Raw genomic sequence first — 20,150 nt, forward strand, 5'->3', positions numbered from 1 at the left:
ATTCCAAGATCTATCCCAGCCACATAGAGATTAGCCGCATGTAAGAACATCAGAGACGGAAATTTACATTTTCAAAAGACTGGCGGGACTTCAGTGGTTGTGAGCTTTGGAATCAATTAAATATAAAGAGCTAAGCTTATAACTTTAAACTATGGTTGTAAAGGAGTCCTGGTGTGGTGCGGTAGGATAAGCATTAGACTTTTAATAGCAAGGTTGCTAGTTCAAATCTACAAGCTGCTCCTCAGAAACCCTATACAGTCACTGTGAGTCAGAACCAGCTTGATGGCACTTAACAATACCACAAATGGTTGTTAAAAGTCTACATTCAAAAGGCAAAAGCAATATGTGTATGGAAATGTGCACATTAGAACCACTGGCCGTGGTAATAACCATACCCATAATGGAGGATGAGGAGGGGAAGGCGGGGCGGTGGAAGTAGAGAGACGCTAAAAGCGTGCACGGGAATGAGACACATTTAAAATACAGCTTTGGTGAGCTTGGTGAGAAGTACTGTGCCATCGAGCCAATTCTGACTGACCGTGACCCCACGTGACCTGCTCCATAGGCCTTCCATGGGTGGGATTTTGGGGGGAGCAGACCTTCCAGGTATTTTTCTCTCAGAGTGGCAGCTGGTGGATTTGAACTGCTGATCTTTCAGTTCGCAGCTGAGTGTTTAAACACAGTGCCACCAGGGCTCCTTAGACATCGTGGATGATAGATTAAAATCAAAACTATAATTCTGGGTCAACATTGTAATTCTTATGTAATCAAATATCGCCAGAGTTCCTAATAGGAATGCCAGAAACCCAGACCCTCCCTGTCCCTTCCCTGCTCCCCTCTGTCCCTCCCCAACTCTTTCGACATGTCAGTTGCCTCTGCAAAGGGACTTATCTCCCAACTGGCCCTTCAGTGGCCTCTACGGACCATATACCCCTCATCAAACAAGGGGTTTCAATGCTTCTCCCTCAAGAGGGTGACCTGTGGTTCCCCTAAACCTTGACTGCTCTGCATTAAATCATCCAAGGCCCTCAGATCAACAGTCTGCTCGTCCTTAGCAGCCTTCAGAGTGTGCAGAGCCCAGGAACTGAACTTCTCCTCTCCTGAGTCAGCCAGCCATGGGGACAGTCACACTAAAGAGCATGATGGTGAAGGAGCAAGACCCCAAAAGCATTTTCTCCCAAACCCAGTCTCACTGTGATGTCTCCCTTTCAGGACTGGTCAGCCAACCCGATGTTTGAAAGAAAAGACAACAAGAAAGATGCCCTCCTAGACCTGGACGGGAGAGTGACCAACCTGAACAAGCGCTACGCAGCGGTCAAGGAGGCTGCTGTGAAGATCCAAGCCATGGTGGCGGTAGGGAGATGCCAGGGGTCCTCTAAGAGCCCACTTGCTGTCAGTAGAGAGGCGAGAACAAAGGCAGAGCTCAATGCTTCATTAAAAATGACAAGCTACACATTTTATGTAACTGTCCCACCACGAGGACTCCAGTGTACAGAGAGCTTTTCCCAGTTCTGAGACATGGGGCGAGGAGGATCCTGTTTTCTGCATCTCTCCACTATGTGTCTCCTTCCTGGGGTCATTCTTGGAGGATGCAGAAGGTGAGACACACTTTGGGGAGTCAAAGCAGCCATCTGTAAAGTGGGTACACATGTCCATGACTTGAATTCCTTAGGAAAGTGAACAGGAAGCTGGGGCCACTTGGCATGGTCCTGGGGCCACTTGGCGTGTCTGACTCTCTGCCATCTGAGAAAGTCTTGGTCTTACAAGAGTAGATCATCTTGACTGTACTCGGAAGCCCTTGCCCCCTCTCGTGCTGTGTGTCCCAGTCCTCCTCGAGTCTAAGGGTGCCAAGCACCCATCCTGCTCAAGGTGGTGGCGGCAGGCAACGCCTTCACAGCTTGTTGGCTTTCTTCTTTAGCTTTTTTTTTTCTTGTGATTTGGGTGAAAACTGGTTTCCCACTCAACAATTCATACACATTTTGATTCATGACATGAAATGCAACCTCCACCCTATAAGAGCGCTCTTCCCGCTTCCTCACTGTGTTTCCTGTTTCGAAACATCTTGTTTTCTGGGAATAAGCTGCTGCTTGTCTGATGCCCTTGATGGGGTTTCTGCCACACACAGCAACAATGAAGATGGAGAAACAGCTATCTGACTGTGTACGCTTCATGCATGGATGCCAACACGTTCAGATGGGCGTGGTATGAAAATACGCCAGCCTGGATACCTAGACCATGGATGAATTCCATTTTGGACCATTTTGTCTCCACGGTCGCTGGGTCTAGGTCCCTGCTGACCTCTGAAGTCTTAATGATTGGCCCAGGTTCCTGACATCGTGGGGGGTTCATTCCTTCCTAACTGGTAGCTGTCTTATCTAGTTCACATGTTAGCTGGTTTCTGAGGTGAATGTGGAAGGCAGAGCCCAGCATTGGACTGAGAAAAAACACATTCTCCTTGGGGCTCACAACGTTTTCATGGTAATCTGGGCACTTCCAGGCCATGGTGCAAATTATTGGTGGGACTTTAATGGGTCTACTGGGACCAACCAGAGGGCTTCCATGGTGGGGGTGATCTAGTGTCAGCTGACACCAAGGCCTTGTCACCGCGGGTGGGCAAGGGCTGATAAGGCCGTAAGTGAACGAACCAGCAAGACTGCAGCCAACCGCAGGCTTCTGTCTGCAGGAAAACGCCGAGCTGTTCAAAGCCGACACCACCAGCCTGTCCTGGAAGGATTACGTCAACTATATTGACAATATGGTCTTGGATGAATTTGACCAATTTATTCGAAAATCTTTAAATTACCTGATGAACAACATGGTTGCAGACGTAAGTTTTCAATGTCAGGGAGCTAACGTTTGGGGTCTCCTGGTGGAAGGAAAGACTGTGTTGGAATAAAGGAACAGACTTAGGGTGACCGACTCACCCCAGTTTTCCCGGGATGGTCCTGGTTTTAAAGTTGAAAGTCCGGCATCTCAGGAGTGCTCCCGGGTGAAGGGGACCCCCTAGGAACCTGCTCCCCACAGCAGACCCTGCCTGGCATGGACGGCAGGGCATGGAAAGTTGTTGAGTGGAGAATGTGGCTTGTTCCAGGACAGTGTGGCTCCCCTGTTCGAAGTCCGAATGGAGCTGGATGAGGACGGACTGGCCTTCAACCCGTCCCTGGAGGTGGGCGCGGAGCAGGGCTTCCTGGCATTGGTTGACAGTCTGGTGAATGACATGTACAACGTGGCCAAGCTCATCCCCCGACTGTCCAGGGGCAGAATGAACTACAAGGTGAGTTGTGCCATCCTCGACTGGGTGCTGGCTGCTCCCAGGTCAGCCTCAGAGCCAGCGGGTCGGTTGCATTTTAAATGAAGGTGCATCTCGTGTACCGTGAGATGTTCCAGACAGAAAGCCAGGGCCCCCATTCCAGAACTCCGCCGTTCTCCCAAAGCCCCCCTAGCTTCTGTCCTCCCCCAGTGCCCTCCCCTCAGCACCCCAACACTCACACACACGCACACAGCACACCACACCCCACTTCTTCCTGGGACCTGGCTCTGTTCTATCATTTGAACCCCATGATGCGCACAGCGTTCTGACTTCCACTGCCTTGCGAATCCCCAAAGCATCAAATGCACACCAATTACCCTCCAGATTCCAGATTCTGGATGTCCCACCAAACTCATCTCCTCACGAAGAGACATCCAAGCGGTGTGTTTGTTGGGACATGGTTTGTCTGACAGTAAAACAAAAGTCTGTCCACTGGGAGGGCAGTGAAATGGCCTGTGACTGCCCACATAGTGGGGTCTGTGGCCATGGGAATGAGCCAGGAGCATAAATGTTTCTCCAGTTATGGGATGATGTTTAGAATATGATTTCACTTCTGCAAACGGACACAAAGGTAAACTCTCATTTCACAGGGTTTGTGCTGTTTAGAGTGAGCGTGTACGAAACAGATTCAGCAAGATGTTCTGTGTTGTTAGGGGAGGGGAGGTGTGCACATGCGTGTGTGTACACCTCTCCCCTAACAACACAGGTATGCGTGTGCATCTGTGCAGTAGGTGTGTGCATGGATGCAGGTGTGTGTATGCGTGTGCATGTGCGTGCCTGTGTTCACACGTGTCTGCATGTGGGTATGCCTGAGTGTCGGGGGTGGGGATAGTCAGGTGAGAGCTCAGGGGGAAAGGTCAAAGTGACTGCCAGGAGGAGGTGGGGACAGTTCCCGGCTGACAGGTGGCCGACGGACACCTGATCTACTGAAGGGTGTTGGCCTGGCCCTAGAGTTCAGACGAGAGTTTGCCACCTACTGCCCAGCACAGCCCACAAGGTTCAGAGTCGGGATGTTTGATCTGGGCTCCTGCACACACACACACACACACCCTGGAGCCCTGACAAAGATTGACACGGAATAACAGTCCCATCGGGGTTCTCCAGTTCCCTAAGCTTCAATCATTGTGAGCTGGGCTTTCTTTCATTTGCAACTCGAGAGAGCATGTCCAGCTCAGACCTTGGTGTTCTCTGCTCAGTCACCCACAGGACACTCCTGTCCATGCCTCCTACCCCAAGGCCTTTGCACCTGCTCCACTTGCCTCTGCTGCCCCGACCATTGGCTCCTTGGGGCCCTGACCTCCCCTCCCCATTGATGTGATTCTCGGATGGGTGTGTGTGTGATCCAGCCCAGCTCGTGTCCTCCACGTGTCTGGCACAGCATCCAGCACTGGGCAGGGCCTAAGTGACCAGTGAATGAACGAGTGTCCCCCGCCCCCTCATCCTTATGCGTCTCTCCGTGGGCTCCTCTCACCCTTGCAGACGGACCTGGAGGACATGACAGATCTCATGGACATGAGGGAGGAGGTGTCCAGTCTGGTTATCAGCACCATGAAGGTGGCTGAGGAGTACCAGGACTCCTTTGAGCGTTACTCCTACCTGTGGATGGACGACCCCCAGGAGTTCATGAAGCACTTCCTGATCTATGGGCACTCCATCACGCCTGAGGACCTGGACGCCCGCGCCGACGAGACCCTCCCCAAGACACCCCCAACCCTTGCACAGTTCCAGCAGCAGGTGCGTTCAGACCACCTCCCGCAGACTCAGAGTCCCCGATCCTCCAGAGAAGGGGCTCCAGCTGGATTTAAAACGTGGATGGGCCCCTGGCTCTATTCTCAAAGGGCTCCAGGGGGTAGGCGTGGCATCACTGTGAGCATCCCTCACCCCAGGTGAGCATCCTCAGGTGGGTGCCCAGGTGAGCGTGCTCTGGAGTCAGAAAGTCCCCAGAGGAAAGGCAAGCTGGGGATGCCCTGTGGGCTCCCCTTTCTGACTCTTTGAACTCTAAATTTTCCTGTACGGTGAAAGTCACCCAGATGGCATGGTTAGAGGGAACCTTCCGGGTCTTCTAAGAAGAAGGAAAAGTAGCATGTAATAAAACCCTGGCTTTCCTGGTCTTGTCCCACCATAGAACCTGGCATGGAGGAAGCTGAGGCTGGGCTCCAGGCCCTGAGCCAGCACACACACACAGGATACTGAGTCCATGCTGGGGGTGGGACACTGGGGAGGAGTCCGAGGAACACTCAGTGAGGAAGCTACCCTGGGTTCTAAGCTGACGTCCAGCAAAGAGCAAGAGATGCTGAGTTGTGGGCCCTGGGTGGGAGGAAGCCCTGTGAGGATCCTGAAGGTGACCAAAGCCGAGAACGTGAGAGGGCCGAGCTGGCAGGACCTCCGCAGCGGTAGGGAATGGGCGGGAGCTCCAATGTGCCTGGAGGCTGGCCCCTGGCTCCACCAAGGTCCTGAGGTGGTGCCGGTGGCTGTGCTGCCCAGATCGACTCCTACGAGAAGCTGTACGAGGAGGTGTCCAGGTGTGAGAACACGGTGGTCTTCCAGCACTGGCTGCAGTGTGACTGCCGGCCCTTCAAGCAGGTCCTGCTCAACACCATCAAGCGTTGGAGCTTCATGTTCAAACGGCACCTGAGTGACCATGTCATCAACAGGTGGGCACCTGCCTCAAACACCTGCCCAAGAGAGCGAGTTGGCACTCCGGGGTCCCACGGTGGGCTTTCCTGCAGGGTCATGGATGGCCGTGGGTGCTCTGAGGGCAGGTCCCCTCAGCAGGCAGGTGTTGTCAGTGCGGGAGAACTCGTCCATTTCCTGAGCAGTTATGAGCACTAGAGGATGAGCAAATACTGATGCACTTGAAGGTCACCAAGGCCCCCGGGTATGGCACTGTTGGATCAGCACTGGACTGCTAACCACAAGGTCAGTGGTTCAAACCCACCAGCCGCTTCTTGGAAACCCTATTCAGGGTTGCTATAAGTTGGAAGCAACTCAATGACACTTAACAACAACAACAACAACAAAGATCCTCAGGTTGGGCAAACAGTATATGTTCAGTAACAATCTGAAGGTTGGAGGTTCTAGTCCACCCAGTGGTGCTGAGAAGTAAAGGCCAGGTGACCTGCTGTCATAAAGATCACAGAGCACTTCTCCTCTAACACCCAGGGCACCATGAGTCGGCATCTTCTTCATGGGCACAGGTTCTGGTTTGGGGATTTCTAGTTGATTGGAGCCATGGAACATAGAGGCCATGAGAGAGTGTGGCCTAGTGGAGCTGTCTGAGAGGCGGGTGAAGGTCCACAACTAGGACTTGGGGCTCAGTTAGAGCTCAGCAGGCAGAGAACAGGGGACGGTGTAGGCTGGAGTGCAGCATTCGAGAAAGCCTGAGTGGACAGAGTCCACTCCCCGACCCCCGAGGTAGCCCTCACTGCCGTCCAGTTACAGTGGCTCCTGAGTGCCCCACAGAGGGCTGAGTCCCCTAGACGTTTCCTTGTCTTGCAGCCTCGCCGACCTGGAGACCTTCATGAAAGTCGCCAGGATGGGCTTGAGCAAGACGCTCAAGGAGGGGGACTACGATGGGCTGGTAGAGGTCATGGGACACCTGATGAAGGTCAAGGAGCGGCAGGCCGCCACTGACACCATGTTCGAGCCTCTGAAGCAAACCATCGAGTTGCTGAAGACATACGGCGAGGAAATACCTGAGGAGACCCTACTGAAGCTGCAGGTGTGCAGGTGGGGGGAGGGGAGATACCTGAGGAGTCCCTATTGAAGCTGCAGGTGGGCAGGGGGAAGGGGGCAATGGACAAGACTTCAGCCTGCCTGGTAGTGGATGCTGAAGGCTGACACCACAGAGAAACTTGGAGTGCATTCCTGCAGAACGGGGGGGGCGCAGGCTAGACCAGGTGTCCCTCCACTGATGGTGGTTTGGCTGGATGGAAGTTGTCTCTGGGTCCACCTGGGGCTGGTCCAGGTGCCAGGTCATATGGTCTCAGAGGGATTTACTTACGAGGTGGCAGGGGCCTCTCACGGGCACCAGCAGAGCCCCATGGGGTTAGAGCCGCAGCAGTCAGGCCTGGAGGACAGCGGAGGAGCTGCCCCAGAGACCCCAAAACACTGCCCAGTTTCCGTCGGGGATGTGCAGGGCCCCAGCTCTGGTCGAGGGGGCTGGATGATCAGGCACACAACCCTTTACAGGGGGTCTAGAAAATGTCAACTGTCTGTGTCAAAGAGGAGGGGCCCGAGGCCATTGTCCCCAAAACCACCCATGAACATGCCCAACAAGTAGAGCCCGCTGTGCCCTCTGCTGTATCTGTCCCGGAATTGTAATCTCTTCCCAGGGGCCGCCAATCCGCCCCATTTGTTCCCTCCTCACCCGTTCCTTGTCTCTGTCCCAGCTCTGTGTCTGGTGCCCCTGTGAATGCTCATGGGCTCCAAGCCCAAGACCCACAGCCCGGGGGGCAGTGGGGGAAAGGGAGGGGATGATGGACAAAGGCATCTGGACACACTGGACCACACAGAGCAGGCAGCCTCAGCCCAGCTGCCCCGACCCTGCTCCCAGCCTGCTGCATCCAGCAGTACACACACCTGTCACCTGGCCCCAGGCCCAGGGACAGCTGTGACAGAAATGGTCTCTGAGGAGGCCCACTCCCAGCCAAGCACGGAGACCATCAGAAGCATTCATCTTAGAGGACGTGGAAGCCTCCACTCTGTTGATGGGCAGAGGACTGGTAGACGGGGGGCTGATTTTTCCTTTAAAATATTTTCTTGTGCATCCAAGCACAATGTATGTCCATGGTAGAGACCTTGGAAAACATCAAAACTCATTTGATGACTAGAACAATTTTCGAAATGGCAAAACTATAGAGATGGACAACAGACGAGTGACTGGGAGGGGGGTGGAGAGAACAGAATGGAGGAGGTGGTGTGAGTATACAGCTGAAAGGAGCCCTGGTGGTGCCGTGTTTAAGTACTGATCTGTTAACCAGAAGGTCAATGGTTCAAGCCCAGCAGGTAGCTCCTGGGGAGAAAGACAAGTTGATCCCCTAAAGATGGCAGCTTTGGAAACCCTATGAGTCAGAACCAGCTCAACCACAGTGAGTTTTGTGTTTTGGTTTGGTGGTGCCATGCTTAATAGGCTGCTAACTGAAAAGTCGATGATTAGAACCCGCCAACGGTTCCTGGGTAGAAGATAACCTATGGAGCAGTTCCACGCCATCACCAAGAATCAGCAAGCCAGAACTGACTCGACGGCACACAACGGCTACAACATGAAAAAGATACGACGTTAGGAACAGAAACTCAGAAAGCTTTCGGCTGCATTGTGGTTGGGGACCCACAATGGAGTCGAGATTGTTGTAGCTGTTAGTCGCTGCTGAGTGACCCCACGCACAATGGAATGAAATGCTGACCAGTGGTGCAGCGTGCCCACCATCACTTGCAGACCAGACGGTGCCAGGGACTGGCCTCGATATAGGAACTTGGTTCACGGGGAGGGGATACCTGGCGGCAATAGGGATAGCAAAAGAGACACAGAGACGCAAAGAGAGAGACAAAGAGACACTGCGAAACCAGAGTGAATGCTGGACTGGCATCAGGCAGATCCTGCGTTGCAAACATCTCAGCCACGAAGGCCATAATATCCTGCATAGCAAACATCTTAGCTAAACAGGCAGACTGAGCCCCCTGCATGCTGTAACGCACGCCTTGCCAGTCGTAATGCACCTGGATTCGTTCTGCGCCTTCCTTTTATTTAGGGGAGGTACTTTACACAAAGCTAGGAGGGGACTAAGACAAGGTACAGCTGTCAATCTTACTTTTCCAGACATTCAGGCAACTTTACATCATACTTTGCAGGTTCAAATCTCAGGACTGCAACTTGGTTTCTCAAGCTTAATTAACATACCTTTTAGCACCTAGCCTCAAATGGGGGGAGGAAAGGGAGGATTCCCATTGTGTCAGCTGCCCAGGCCCGGTTCTTCGGGAAAAGAGGCACCTGGGTGAATAGGCAGCACCTGGAAACACTTTAGGGAGGGCATTCCTATTGTCCTTAGAACAGAGACCAGGGAGCCACCCAATTTACTTTGAATGAATTCTCTGGGGGAAGAACTTTGCCTGTTTGGAATTTTACAGTCTTGACTTTTAGGAAAATATTACATTTATCTGTGGATATCAAGGGCTTCGTGTATGCAATTAATAAATATAACTGAACACTAAGATGAAAAACAATTTGCTATAACTGCTAGGTACTAGAGGCTGTTCCTCAGAACCTGCAGCCTGTAACACTTGGGCCCTGTGGGCCTCGAACTTCTGACCAGGTTTACACAGTCTGCAACAAGACTGTAGTGAGCCATAGGGTTTTCCTGGTCAGTGTTAGACTGGAAGTCCCACTAAAACCTAGCAATGTGTCAGCCTCCACGAGAGACAGGTGATAGCTGCACATGAAACTGAACCCTGACCATCTCTGCCCCTATACACACCTATGTGTGGGCTGGAATAGCACAGAGGTACGCCCAGTACACAAATAGATGGAGGTCAAAACCCATTTAGGTGAAGAGTGCTTACGTTCTGTAGTCCAGTTAACAGGTCCAAGCCTGGCTTTGGTGTTGAACCACCACTACATCATAAAATGCCTCCTTGGGGAAGCTGGGTGCAAGGTGCTTAGGACTCTCTGTGCAGTTGTTGCAATGTCCTGTGAGTCTGTGACTCTTTTTCAACAAAACACACTCACTGCCAGGGAGTGGGTTCCGCCTCAGCTACCTGAGAGAAGCGGAAAAAGGAGATTCGGAGGACCGCTGCCTTAGCCTTGGCCTCCCACAGGAGCTGCCAGAGCAGTGGGCGAACACCAAGAAAGTGGCCATCCAGGTGAAGCAGAACGTGGCCCCCCTGCAGGCCAACGAGGTCAACATCTTGAGGAGGAAGTGCCAACAGTTCGAGGTGCCGCAGGGCCCTGTGGGGAGGCGGGGACTCTTGGCTCCTTCCCCGGGTCTGACCACGTCTCCACCCACGCTCTAACACAGCTCAAGCAGTACGAGTTCAGGGAGAAGTTCAGACAAGACGCGCCATTCTCTTATAGTGACCCCAACCCCTACAAGTCCCTGAACAAGGTATGTGCTCAGAGATGGGCTCAGATCCCACTCTGGGGACCCCTGGACTTACTTGTCCCTTCTCCAGCTATTGTAAACATGTGTGAGTGCATGTATGTATGTTTATAAGTGAGTGTTTCTGCAAGTGTATACCCATGCATGTGTGTGGGAAGTGTGTATCAGTGTCTTTGTGTGTATCCATGTGCATGTGTGTACTCATAACTGTGTGTGCACATGAATGCATTGTGTGCATGAGGTAAATGTAGAAGTAAGTTACATGTGTGTACATGTGTGAGTGTGTGCCTGTGTGTGAGCATGTATGTGAGTGTGTGCACATGACAGTGTATGTGTGACTGTACACAGAAGTGTATATGCATGTGCATGTGTGAGTGTGCATGAGTGTATACACATGCATGTGTGATGTACACACATGTGTGCATGTGCCCACCTGTGCAGGAGTGAGAGAGAGTGTGTGTAAACATGGGTACATGTATGTACACATGTGTGCTTGTGTCCATCTGTGTGGGAGTGAGTGTGTCCACACATGTGTACATGTGCATGTGCACAGGTGTGTGTACATGTGAATGTGCACCCATGTGTGTACATATATCCATCTATGCAGAAGTGAGTGTGTGTGTGTATATACATGAGTGCATGTGTGGTGTACACACGTGTGTACACATCTGTACAGGAGTGAGTGTGTGTATACATGAGTGTATTTGTGGTGTACACATGTGTGCATGTGCCCATCTGTGCAAGAGTGTGTGTAAACATGGGTACATGTGTGTGCATGTGTCCGTCTGTGCAGGAGTGAGTGTGTGTACACACATGTGTACATGTGAGTGCATACAGATGTGTGCATGGATGTGTACAAGTGAGTGTGCACCCATGTGCAGGAGTGAGTGTTAGTGTGTGTATACATGAGTGCATGTGTGGCGTACATATGTGTGTGTGCATCTGTACAGGAGTGAGTATGTGTGTGTATACATGAGTGCATTGTGGTGTACACATGTGTGTGCGTGTGTCCGTCTGTGTAGGACTGAGTGTGTGTGTACACATGTGTGCGTGTGTGGCGTACACACGTGTGTGTGTCCATCTGTGCAGGTGTGAGTGTGTGTACACATGTGTGCATGTGTGGTATACACGTGTGTGCGTGTGTCCGTCCGTGCAGGAGTGAGCGTACATGTGAGCGTGCACAGACATGGACCTTGTGGGTGCTGCAGTCTGCTTAGTGCCCCCTAGGCTTACAGCTCCGGCCATCTGCCCACCTGCCTAGAGAGCCCACCCTGTCTCTGAGCCCACTCTGCCTCCCACGTCCCCATTCTGTCCTTCAGCAGTTTCCTGGGGCCCAGCCTTAGACCCTAACCATCCCACCTCCTTCCTGTCCCCCCTTGCGCCCCCAGCAACAGAAGAGCATCTCTGCCATGGAAGCCATCATGGAGTCTCTGTCCAAGTCTGGGAGCCTGTTCGAGGTCACCGTCCCAGACTACAAGCAGCTCAAAGCCTGCCACAAGGAGGTCCGCCTGCTGAAGGAGCTCTGGGACATGGCCGTATTGGTGAGGCCACCAGGGGGCACCGCTCCCTATCCTCCCACCTGACATTCACTGGAAGACCCTGAGAGGGGGCCACGCAGTGAAGACCCTTCTGAGTAGCCTGTTCTCTGTCCTCACGCTCCTCTTCTTCCTCGTTTTTCCCTCCTCCCTCACGCTCTCTCCCTTCTTCAGTTACTTTTCTTTATTCTGTGAGAATTGTCACTCAATACGGGGTCACAGCCACCATGACCATTCCGACTCAGAAGCACAGTAGTACTGCCCGGCAGGGTTTCCAAGGCTGTAACTCTTTATGGACGCTGACCGCAGCATCTTTCTCCTGAGGATCCACAGAAGGCTTTGAAGCATCAACCTTTCCGTTAGCAGACAAGCTCCCCATAAAGGTGACAGCCTAGAAAGCCCTATGGGGCAGTTCTACTTGTCACATGGGGTCAGCATCCCCTCAGTGGTACCCAAGAGAGTGTAAGTGATGTGTTATTCAAAGTCAGGATGTTTCCAGGAAAATTCCCCCAAACAACTAGCCAGCATTCAGAATACGCTTAAACCTACCAGCCAGGGCCACGGATTTCCACAGACTCAGACTCTTGGGTCTTAGTGTCTGCAAAGTAAGCGTCCTATCATGTCCGAAACACTGTCCTGCTCAGCTTTGACTTTATCTCATGTGACAAGTCCGTTTTTCTGCCTAAGCACCTGCGTCCACCACGTCCGCCTCCCCCCAGGACCCTCAGACCCCCGCTCCCCACCGCTTCCAGTCCACACACAGTAAAGCTTGCCCAGAGTGATTATGTTTTATTCTCCCCATTGGGAGTGAAACGTCTTTCACTAGGGTTTTGTTTGTTTGTTTGTTTTTAAACTTTTTATTGTGAATTGAGTAATAATTTACATGAGAGAACATTGGTTTTGCACTCATCCTATCGTATTTCATTTCACTGCAATGATTATAATCCCCTCCCTACGGCATCATTCAACAGGATTTGCTTCTATTCTCTCTGGGTTTTTTGTTGTTTTGTTTTGTTTTAAATGTACACAGAAACACTCAGGAATATATAATCATTTAAACAACCAAAGGGCACATTCTACAAGCCTGCCTCCTGGCCACCAGCACTCAGTCTTTCTCTTTCCATGAGTCTAGGGTCCTCAACTGCTCCCCGTCTCCATGTCCTCATCTCTGCCTCCATCTCTGGTGTCACTGCTTCTCTGGTTAGGGTCCCACATTCTGCTCGTACTCTTCTCCCTTGATGGTCCTAGGGTCCTCTGTTCCTGTACTGTAAGATTAACTACTCCCCGCTTTTTGTTACAAAATTTCTACCTTTACAGTTGTGATGATTGCAATTAGTCATGATAACAATTCCTCACTATTGAACCATAAGAATCTTATCTCCATCTCCTTTCAGACCCATCTAAACAAGATGAAAACTATTCAGTGGGGATTCTACCTTTCCCTTGCACATTCTGAAACTAAACTCCCTCTTGAAAACTTGTAAGCCAGTCACTTCATGCTTTTATTGCCCTTCCCACCCCCCACCCCCATTTTAGGTAGCCAATGTCTAAGTTGCCCATCTCTATCAATCCTGTGTACAGAGGGGATTGGATTGATCCTTGATGTGTCACTGAGTTTTTAATCCATCAATATAAGCTAGGTTGCTCTGCTGCAAGAAACAACCAGGAAATCTCCATGTGTTTAACTACAAGGGCTTTGAGTCTCATTTATACAAAGTCCACACTCCAGTCCCAGGCAGCCCGTCTGCTCACAGGGCTCAGCATCCCTGGTGGCTTGGCTTTTAAGAGCACCTGCCAAGTATCACCAGAGTCTCCTGTGGTTGCCAAAACAACGAATGTAGAGGCGAGGAGTGTCAATCAAATGCTGCTGCCCTGGGAGTGGCAGGTATCACTGAGATTCCAGTGATCAAGACGCCAGAAGAAGACTACGCTTGGCCCTGGTGAATGGTAGCAAGGCCAACCAGAGCATTTTGCCAAAATGTCTTTTAACTGCTCATTCATGGCTAATGATACAGCTGTTGATTTTCTCCCCTACCCCCTGTATCCAACCACTTAGCTAAGTTCTGTTATTGCATCTAAGTCTCCCTCACTGGTCATTGCTCCTTCAAGAGCTGTGGCAGCAGGGGCGACCAGTGTCTCTGTGAGCCCTCCACGGTCCACGCCGCAGGGCAGACAGGTGTCTCCGTGGGTCCTCGCAGTCTACCCTCAGGGTCCACGGGTGTCTCCGCGAGCCCTTCGGAGTCCACATTGCAGGGCAGACGGGTGTCTCTGTGAACCCTCAGTAGGCAGATGGGTGTGTCTGTGGGCCCTCCACGGTCCACGCCGCAGGGCAGACGCGTGTCTCCATTCCAGGTGAACACCAGCATCGATGATTGGAAAACCACCAAGTGGAAGGATATCAACGTGGAGCAGATGGACATAGACTGCAAGAAGTTTGCCAAGGATGTGAGGTCTCTAGATAAGGAGATGAAGGCCTGGGATGCCTTTGTGGGTCTCGACAACACCGTGAAGAACATGATTACCGCCCTGCGGGCTGTGAGCGAACTGCAGAATCCCGCCATTCGGGAACGCCACTGGCAGCAGCTCATGGCAGCCACCCAGGTACTGCTTGGGGTGCGGGGGTGGCAGGCCCAGCGGGCTTGTGGGATCGGATGCTCCCACGCTCTCTGCCAGGCTCTGCTGTTCTCATCTGTCAATGCGCAGTCATTTTTGGACACTTTGCACTGGGCCCCTCAGATTACGTAGCCCGTTCTGGCTACAGGCTGAATGTCCCCAGGGCTCAAGAAGTTTGGGGAGGTAAACAGATCCTGTGGCCCACCAACGTGGTGTAGTGAGTTAACCAATGTGCTGCTAATGGCATGGTTGGTGGTTCAAACCCACTGGACGCTCCTGGAGAGAAAGAAGAGGCTGTCTGCTCCCATAAACGAGGAGTTCTACTCTATCCTAAAGGATCCCTGTGAGTTGGAATCCACTCGACGTCAGTAGGTTTGGGGTTTTGTGGCTCCCATGTGCCTCAGGAGTGTGGCGGTCAAGCACCCACATTTCCTGGAGACGCCCCCTAGTGGTGAGGCTTGGCCCGGGCACTAACAGAAAGCCATCAGGAACCCTCCCCATTCGTTGTCCACGAGCAGCTATTCCCAGAGGCCTCACCAAACACCCAAACGGACAGGGAATGCACACAGGACACAAAGAAAGACCGTCCTGCAGTTGTGTCCCGGGTATTGTGAGGTGCAGTTGAGTCGGTTCCAACTCATAGCAACACTATGGGGTTTCCAAAGAGCGGTTGGTGGGTTTGAACTGTCAACTTTATGGTTAGCAGTCCAGAGCCACACCAGGAGTCTAGGACTCCTTTAATGACATGTAAATTTCCCTTCACTTTGCTATTATCATTACTGTTAAGTGCTGTCGAATAGGTTCTGATCATAGTGACCCTGTGTAGGGTTTCTGAGGAGTCAGAACTACTAGACCTGTAGTTAACAGTCCAGTGCTTACCTTAGAGCATCACATCAAGACCACTTAATGCTGTTGTTGTTAAGAGCTAGTGCTGTCGAGTGGATTCTACTTGACAGGGTTTCTGAGGAGCGGCTGGTGGGTTTGAACTGCTGACCTTTGGGTTAGCATACGGTGCTATCCTACATCGCCATGCCATGGGACTAGGGGTGGATGATAAGAGGCTAGAGACAGCATTACCACCCTGGGGAGGGATGAGCAGATGAGGGGCTTGGAGAGGCCTGGGCCTTGGGACAGGCCGAGGGACTGGGGCGGGGTTTGTGGTAAAAGTGCTGGGGGTCAGCAGGTGGGGGCCACTCAGGGAGAAAGGAACAGGTTCAGAAGAGCCATGACCAACAAGTTCCAAAAAATGAAGTGCCATCCACAACTCTTTCAAGGAAAAATCCTTGTCAGCTGCTGCGGCGCTGGCCCCTGACTCATGGCGACCCCGTGCACGATGGGATTGGATCATTGGGACTTGCAGGGTTTTCAGTAGCTGGTGTTTGGAAGCAGATCACCAGACCTTTCTTCCTAGACTGTCTTAGTCTGGAAGCTCTATGGAACCTGCTCGGCACCCTAGCAACATAGATAGGTGCTTGAGCCCCCACTGAGAGATGGGTGGTAGCCTCCCATGGGGTACATCGGGGAGGACTTGGACCTGCTCTTCTGTGGGGTGGGCACAAATTCTACCACAGATCCAACACTGCCTCTTTTGCCTAAATCCACTTACCAGTGACCAGATATCACCAGGTCGGCGCACACCCAGAGCGCCCCCGTGTGTGTCAGAGTAGAACTGCTCCACAGGGTTTTCAGTGGCTGATTTTTTCCTTATTCGATCACCAGGTCTTTCTTCCAAGGTGCCTCTGAATGGACTTGAACCTCCCACCTTTTGGTTAGCAGCCAAACACGTGAACCATTTACACCACCCTGAGACTAAATACTGCTTCTCCACAAAGGGTTAAAAACACAAACCAGAACAGAGGTGGGCTACAAAGAACCTCATAAAATATCTTCTCCCTGCCCCACCACCCAGGTGAAATTTGAAATGTCGGATGAGACAACCCTAGCAGATTTGCTCCAGTTGAACCTACACAAATACGAGGAGGAGGTCCGCAACATCGTGGACAAGGCCGTGAAGGAGTCTGGGATGGAAAAGGTAACCCTGAAACTGACCCATGATGCTTTACTTCCCATGGTGCCCATGGTCACTGGAGACAAAAGAGTGGTAGGCTGGGCTTTCTCTTACCCAGCCTGCTGTTGGAACCTTGTATGACAGTTTCGGGATTTATTACAGATAGCAAAATAGGATTCCCTGCGGTGGCTATGTCTCCCTGCTGGCAATAGCAGGGACCCGTAAAGAGAAACTGGGCCTGCGGGCTGTTGCTCGGGGTGGGGGAAGGCACTGAGCTGATGTTAATGGGGGTGGAATGCTTTGGAAAAAGGATCTCCAAAAGGGTGGTCTAACATGAAAATACAATCAGTGACCCTGTGGTAACTGTGGTGGTGGTTATGCGCCGTGGAGTCGGTTCCGACTCATAGCGACCCTGTACAGGGTTTCCGAGGCTGTAAATCTTTATGGGAGCAGAAAGCCTCATCTTTCTTCCGTGGAATGGCTGGTAGTTTCGAACGGCTGACCTTGAGGTTCGCAGCCCAATGCATAACCGCTACGCTAGATGGCATATATTTTTTGTTGTGAATAGTCTCACCATCCTGACACAATGTTTTAAAAAGGGAAGAAATGACGCTCGTACAACACTTAGGACATAACCAGAGCTTCAGTTAAGAGCGATGGAGACCCTTGAGAATGGTCCACGGTGATGGTCGACCAGCACGTTGAGCATCTTTCATGTTGCTGATGTGTACCTGTGAACACTGTGGGAAGGACTTACAGATGTATAAAACACCCCCCCCCCCATGCATGATTTTGTTGTTGATAGCCATCCAGTCAGTTCTGACCCCAGCCCAATGTCCATGTCCAACAGAAGGAAACACTGCCCGGTGTTTGAGCCCATTGCTGCTGCCACTGAGCCAGTCCATCTCTTTGAGGGTCTTCCTCTTTTTTGCTGACCTTCTACTTTACCAAGCATGATGTTCTCCTTCAGGGTCTGGTCCCTTCTGATGACATGTCCAAAGTACGTCAGACCAAGTCTCACCATCTTCGCTTCTAAGGAACATTCTGAGTATACTTCTACCAAGACTGGTTCTTCTGACAGTCCATGACATTCAACATTCTTCACCAACACCATATTGCACATACATGCAGACACTGTTATTGTCAAGTGTCATCGAGTCATTTCTGACACATAGCAGCCCTGTATAGGGCTTCCGAGGAGTGGCTGGTAAGTTTGAAGTTCTGACCTTGAGGTTCAAACTGACCTTTCGGTGCAGTGCTTATCCTACAGCGCCATACCAGGACTCCTACATACATATTCTACGGAATACATTTAATAAAATCATCTGGACACGATTTAAGGAGCCCTGGTCACTCTGCTGGTTAGGTGCTGAACTGCTAACTACAAGGCCAACTGTTTAAGCCCAGCAGCCCCTTCCCACCCCACCCCCACCACCACCACCCCGGAAGAAAGGTGAGACTGTCTGCTCCCATCAAGATTGACTTGCTGGGAAACCCTTGGGAGGGTTGCGAGGAGTCATAATCAACTCAAAAGCAGTAGGCTTGTGCTTTTGGGGTTTGGGGTTTGGGGTTTGGGTACTCCCCTTCCACAAGTATCTCCATTGAGGTGGCTCTGTAGTCAAGTCTGACCCTTCAGAGGACTCTGGGCCCTGAACCTGTTCTGCAGAGAAGGCGGAAGGAAGATGACCCTCCGCCACACTGATAGTTGACAGAGAGCCAGTTGGTTCCAGCGGGGGCAGTTCCATTGTACGAGGGAATCCTGGAAGCATCCTTTTGCCATTCAAGCCTCTCTCCTCACGTGACTGTTCTGTGCCTTTCAATGATCACATTTTGGCTTTTTCCTACCACTCTTAGTGAAATCTCCTTCACAGAGCAGACAATGGATTGAAAGTGCCCGGTTCACTGTGGTTGTTTCATCGTCTTCAGAGTTGGGCAGCCATCACCTTAGTCAATTTTAGAACATTTCCATCATTTCAAAAAGACACACCCTCCCCTACAAACCCACTCCCCTCCCACAGCCCAAGATAGCCATTGAAATACTTACCGTGAGTAGAATGTGCCTAAGGTGGCTATTCTGTGTAATGGAATCATGTAGGATGTGGCCTTTGGCATCTGGCTTCCTACACTTCCAAAGTTTTCAAGATTACTCCACACGGTGGTAGGTGAAGGACTTGATTCTTTTTCGTTGCCAAGTGATGTTCCATTGTGCGGTCCCAGTGCCTCTTGTTCCTGCTTCCTTGGCTGATGGGCATTCGGGTAGTCGCCTGTGGGCTGCTCTGCTGATGGGCATTCGGGTTGTCGCCTGTGGGCTGCTCTGCTGCTCTGCATCGTGGTTTCTGTGACATGGGGCTTCGTCCCGACGACCTGGGAAACGCAGGGCTCCTCACCAGCTCCTGATCCAGCTGTCCCCGTGTTCCTGACAGGTGCTGAAGGCGCTGGACAGCACCTGGTCCACAATGGAGTTTGAGCACGAGCCGCATCCGCGCACGGGCACCATGCTGCTCAAGTCAGACGAGGTGCTGGTGGAGACGCTGGAGGACAACCAGGTGCAGCTGCAGAACCTGATGATGTCCAAGTATCTGTCCCACTTCCTGAAGGAGGTGACCAGCTGGCAGCAGAAGCTGTCCACGGCTGACTCGGTCATGTCCATCTGGTTCGAGGTCCAGAGGACGTGGAGCCACCTGGAGAGCATCTTCATAGGCTCCGAGGACATCCGGGCCCAGCTCCCGGAGGAGTCCCAGCGCTTTGACGGCATTGACTTGGAATTCAAGGTGGGGACAGCCCCTCCTTGGGGGCATTGCTGGGCACAGCTACCTCAGGGCTCAGGGGGCTCTTAGCACCCCAGTGGTCCTTTTCTTTCTGCAGGCATTGATGGCAGATGCCGTGAAAACGCCCAATGTGGTGGAAGCCACCAACAAGCCGGGCCTCTACGACAAACTGGAGAACCTGAAAAAGGAGTGGGTGTCTACGGCAGCCCCAGACAGGGGAGCCCTGTTCCTCACGAGCCCCTCAGACAGGGGAGCCTTTGTCCCTCTGACCCCCGCCAGACAGGACAACCCTAGTCTCCATGGCCTGCAAATTCACCCGGTCAATGGTCGATCCTCCATTTCCCTGGAAGCAAATGCTCTCAGTTCCCTCCAGCCACCCACATGCATCCACACACACACAAGTGGAGCAGGGACTTTAGTGGGGTCAGAGGGTGTCAAAGGCACAGGGAACTGTTGGGTGTTCCGAATTCAACTGGACATGTGAACAGGGAGTCCCTGGGTGATGCTAACGAAAAGGCGGAACCTGTATCTAGAGGCACCTTGGAAGAAAGGCCTGATAGTCTCCTTCCAAAACATCATCCACTGAGAACCCTGTGGGCACAGTTCTACTCTGACACACAAGGGAGCGCCATGAGTGGGATCTACTTATGAAAACTCATCCACTGAGAACCCTGTGGGCACAGTTCTACTCTGACACATGAGTGGGATCTACTTATGAAAACTCATCCACTGAGAACCCTGTGGGCACAGTTCTACTCTGACACACACAGGGCACCATGAGTGGGATCTACTTATGAAAAATCATCCACTGAGAACCCTGTG

General features: G+C 51.9%; 1 protein-coding gene across 1 annotated transcript in view; it reads left to right on the forward strand.

Annotated features, from left to right (window-relative positions):
* Positions 1–20,150, forward strand: part of DNAH17 (dynein, axonemal, heavy chain 17) — a 115,860-nt gene that overhangs the window by 18,020 nt on the left and 77,690 nt on the right. Inside the window, exons 16-28 of the mRNA XM_006869533.1 lie at positions 1,213–1,353; positions 2,684–2,827; positions 3,092–3,274; positions 4,790–5,044; positions 5,795–5,964; positions 6,809–7,031; positions 10,124–10,240; positions 10,324–10,410; positions 11,793–11,945; positions 14,292–14,540; positions 16,462–16,584; positions 18,984–19,331; positions 19,426–19,517. Coding sequence (XP_006869595.1) covers positions 1,213–1,353; positions 2,684–2,827; positions 3,092–3,274; positions 4,790–5,044; positions 5,795–5,964; positions 6,809–7,031; positions 10,124–10,240; positions 10,324–10,410; positions 11,793–11,945; positions 14,292–14,540; positions 16,462–16,584; positions 18,984–19,331; positions 19,426–19,517 — 2,285 coding nt within the window. The remainder of the gene's footprint in view (positions 1–1,212; positions 1,354–2,683; positions 2,828–3,091; positions 3,275–4,789; positions 5,045–5,794; positions 5,965–6,808; positions 7,032–10,123; positions 10,241–10,323; positions 10,411–11,792; positions 11,946–14,291; positions 14,541–16,461; positions 16,585–18,983; positions 19,332–19,425; positions 19,518–20,150) is intronic.

The sequence above is a fragment of the Chrysochloris asiatica genome, unplaced genomic scaffold (assembly GCF_000296735.1).
Source record: "Chrysochloris asiatica unplaced genomic scaffold, ChrAsi1.0 scaffold00132, whole genome shotgun sequence".
Classification (NCBI taxonomy): domain Eukaryota; kingdom Metazoa; phylum Chordata; class Mammalia; order Afrosoricida; family Chrysochloridae; genus Chrysochloris; species Chrysochloris asiatica.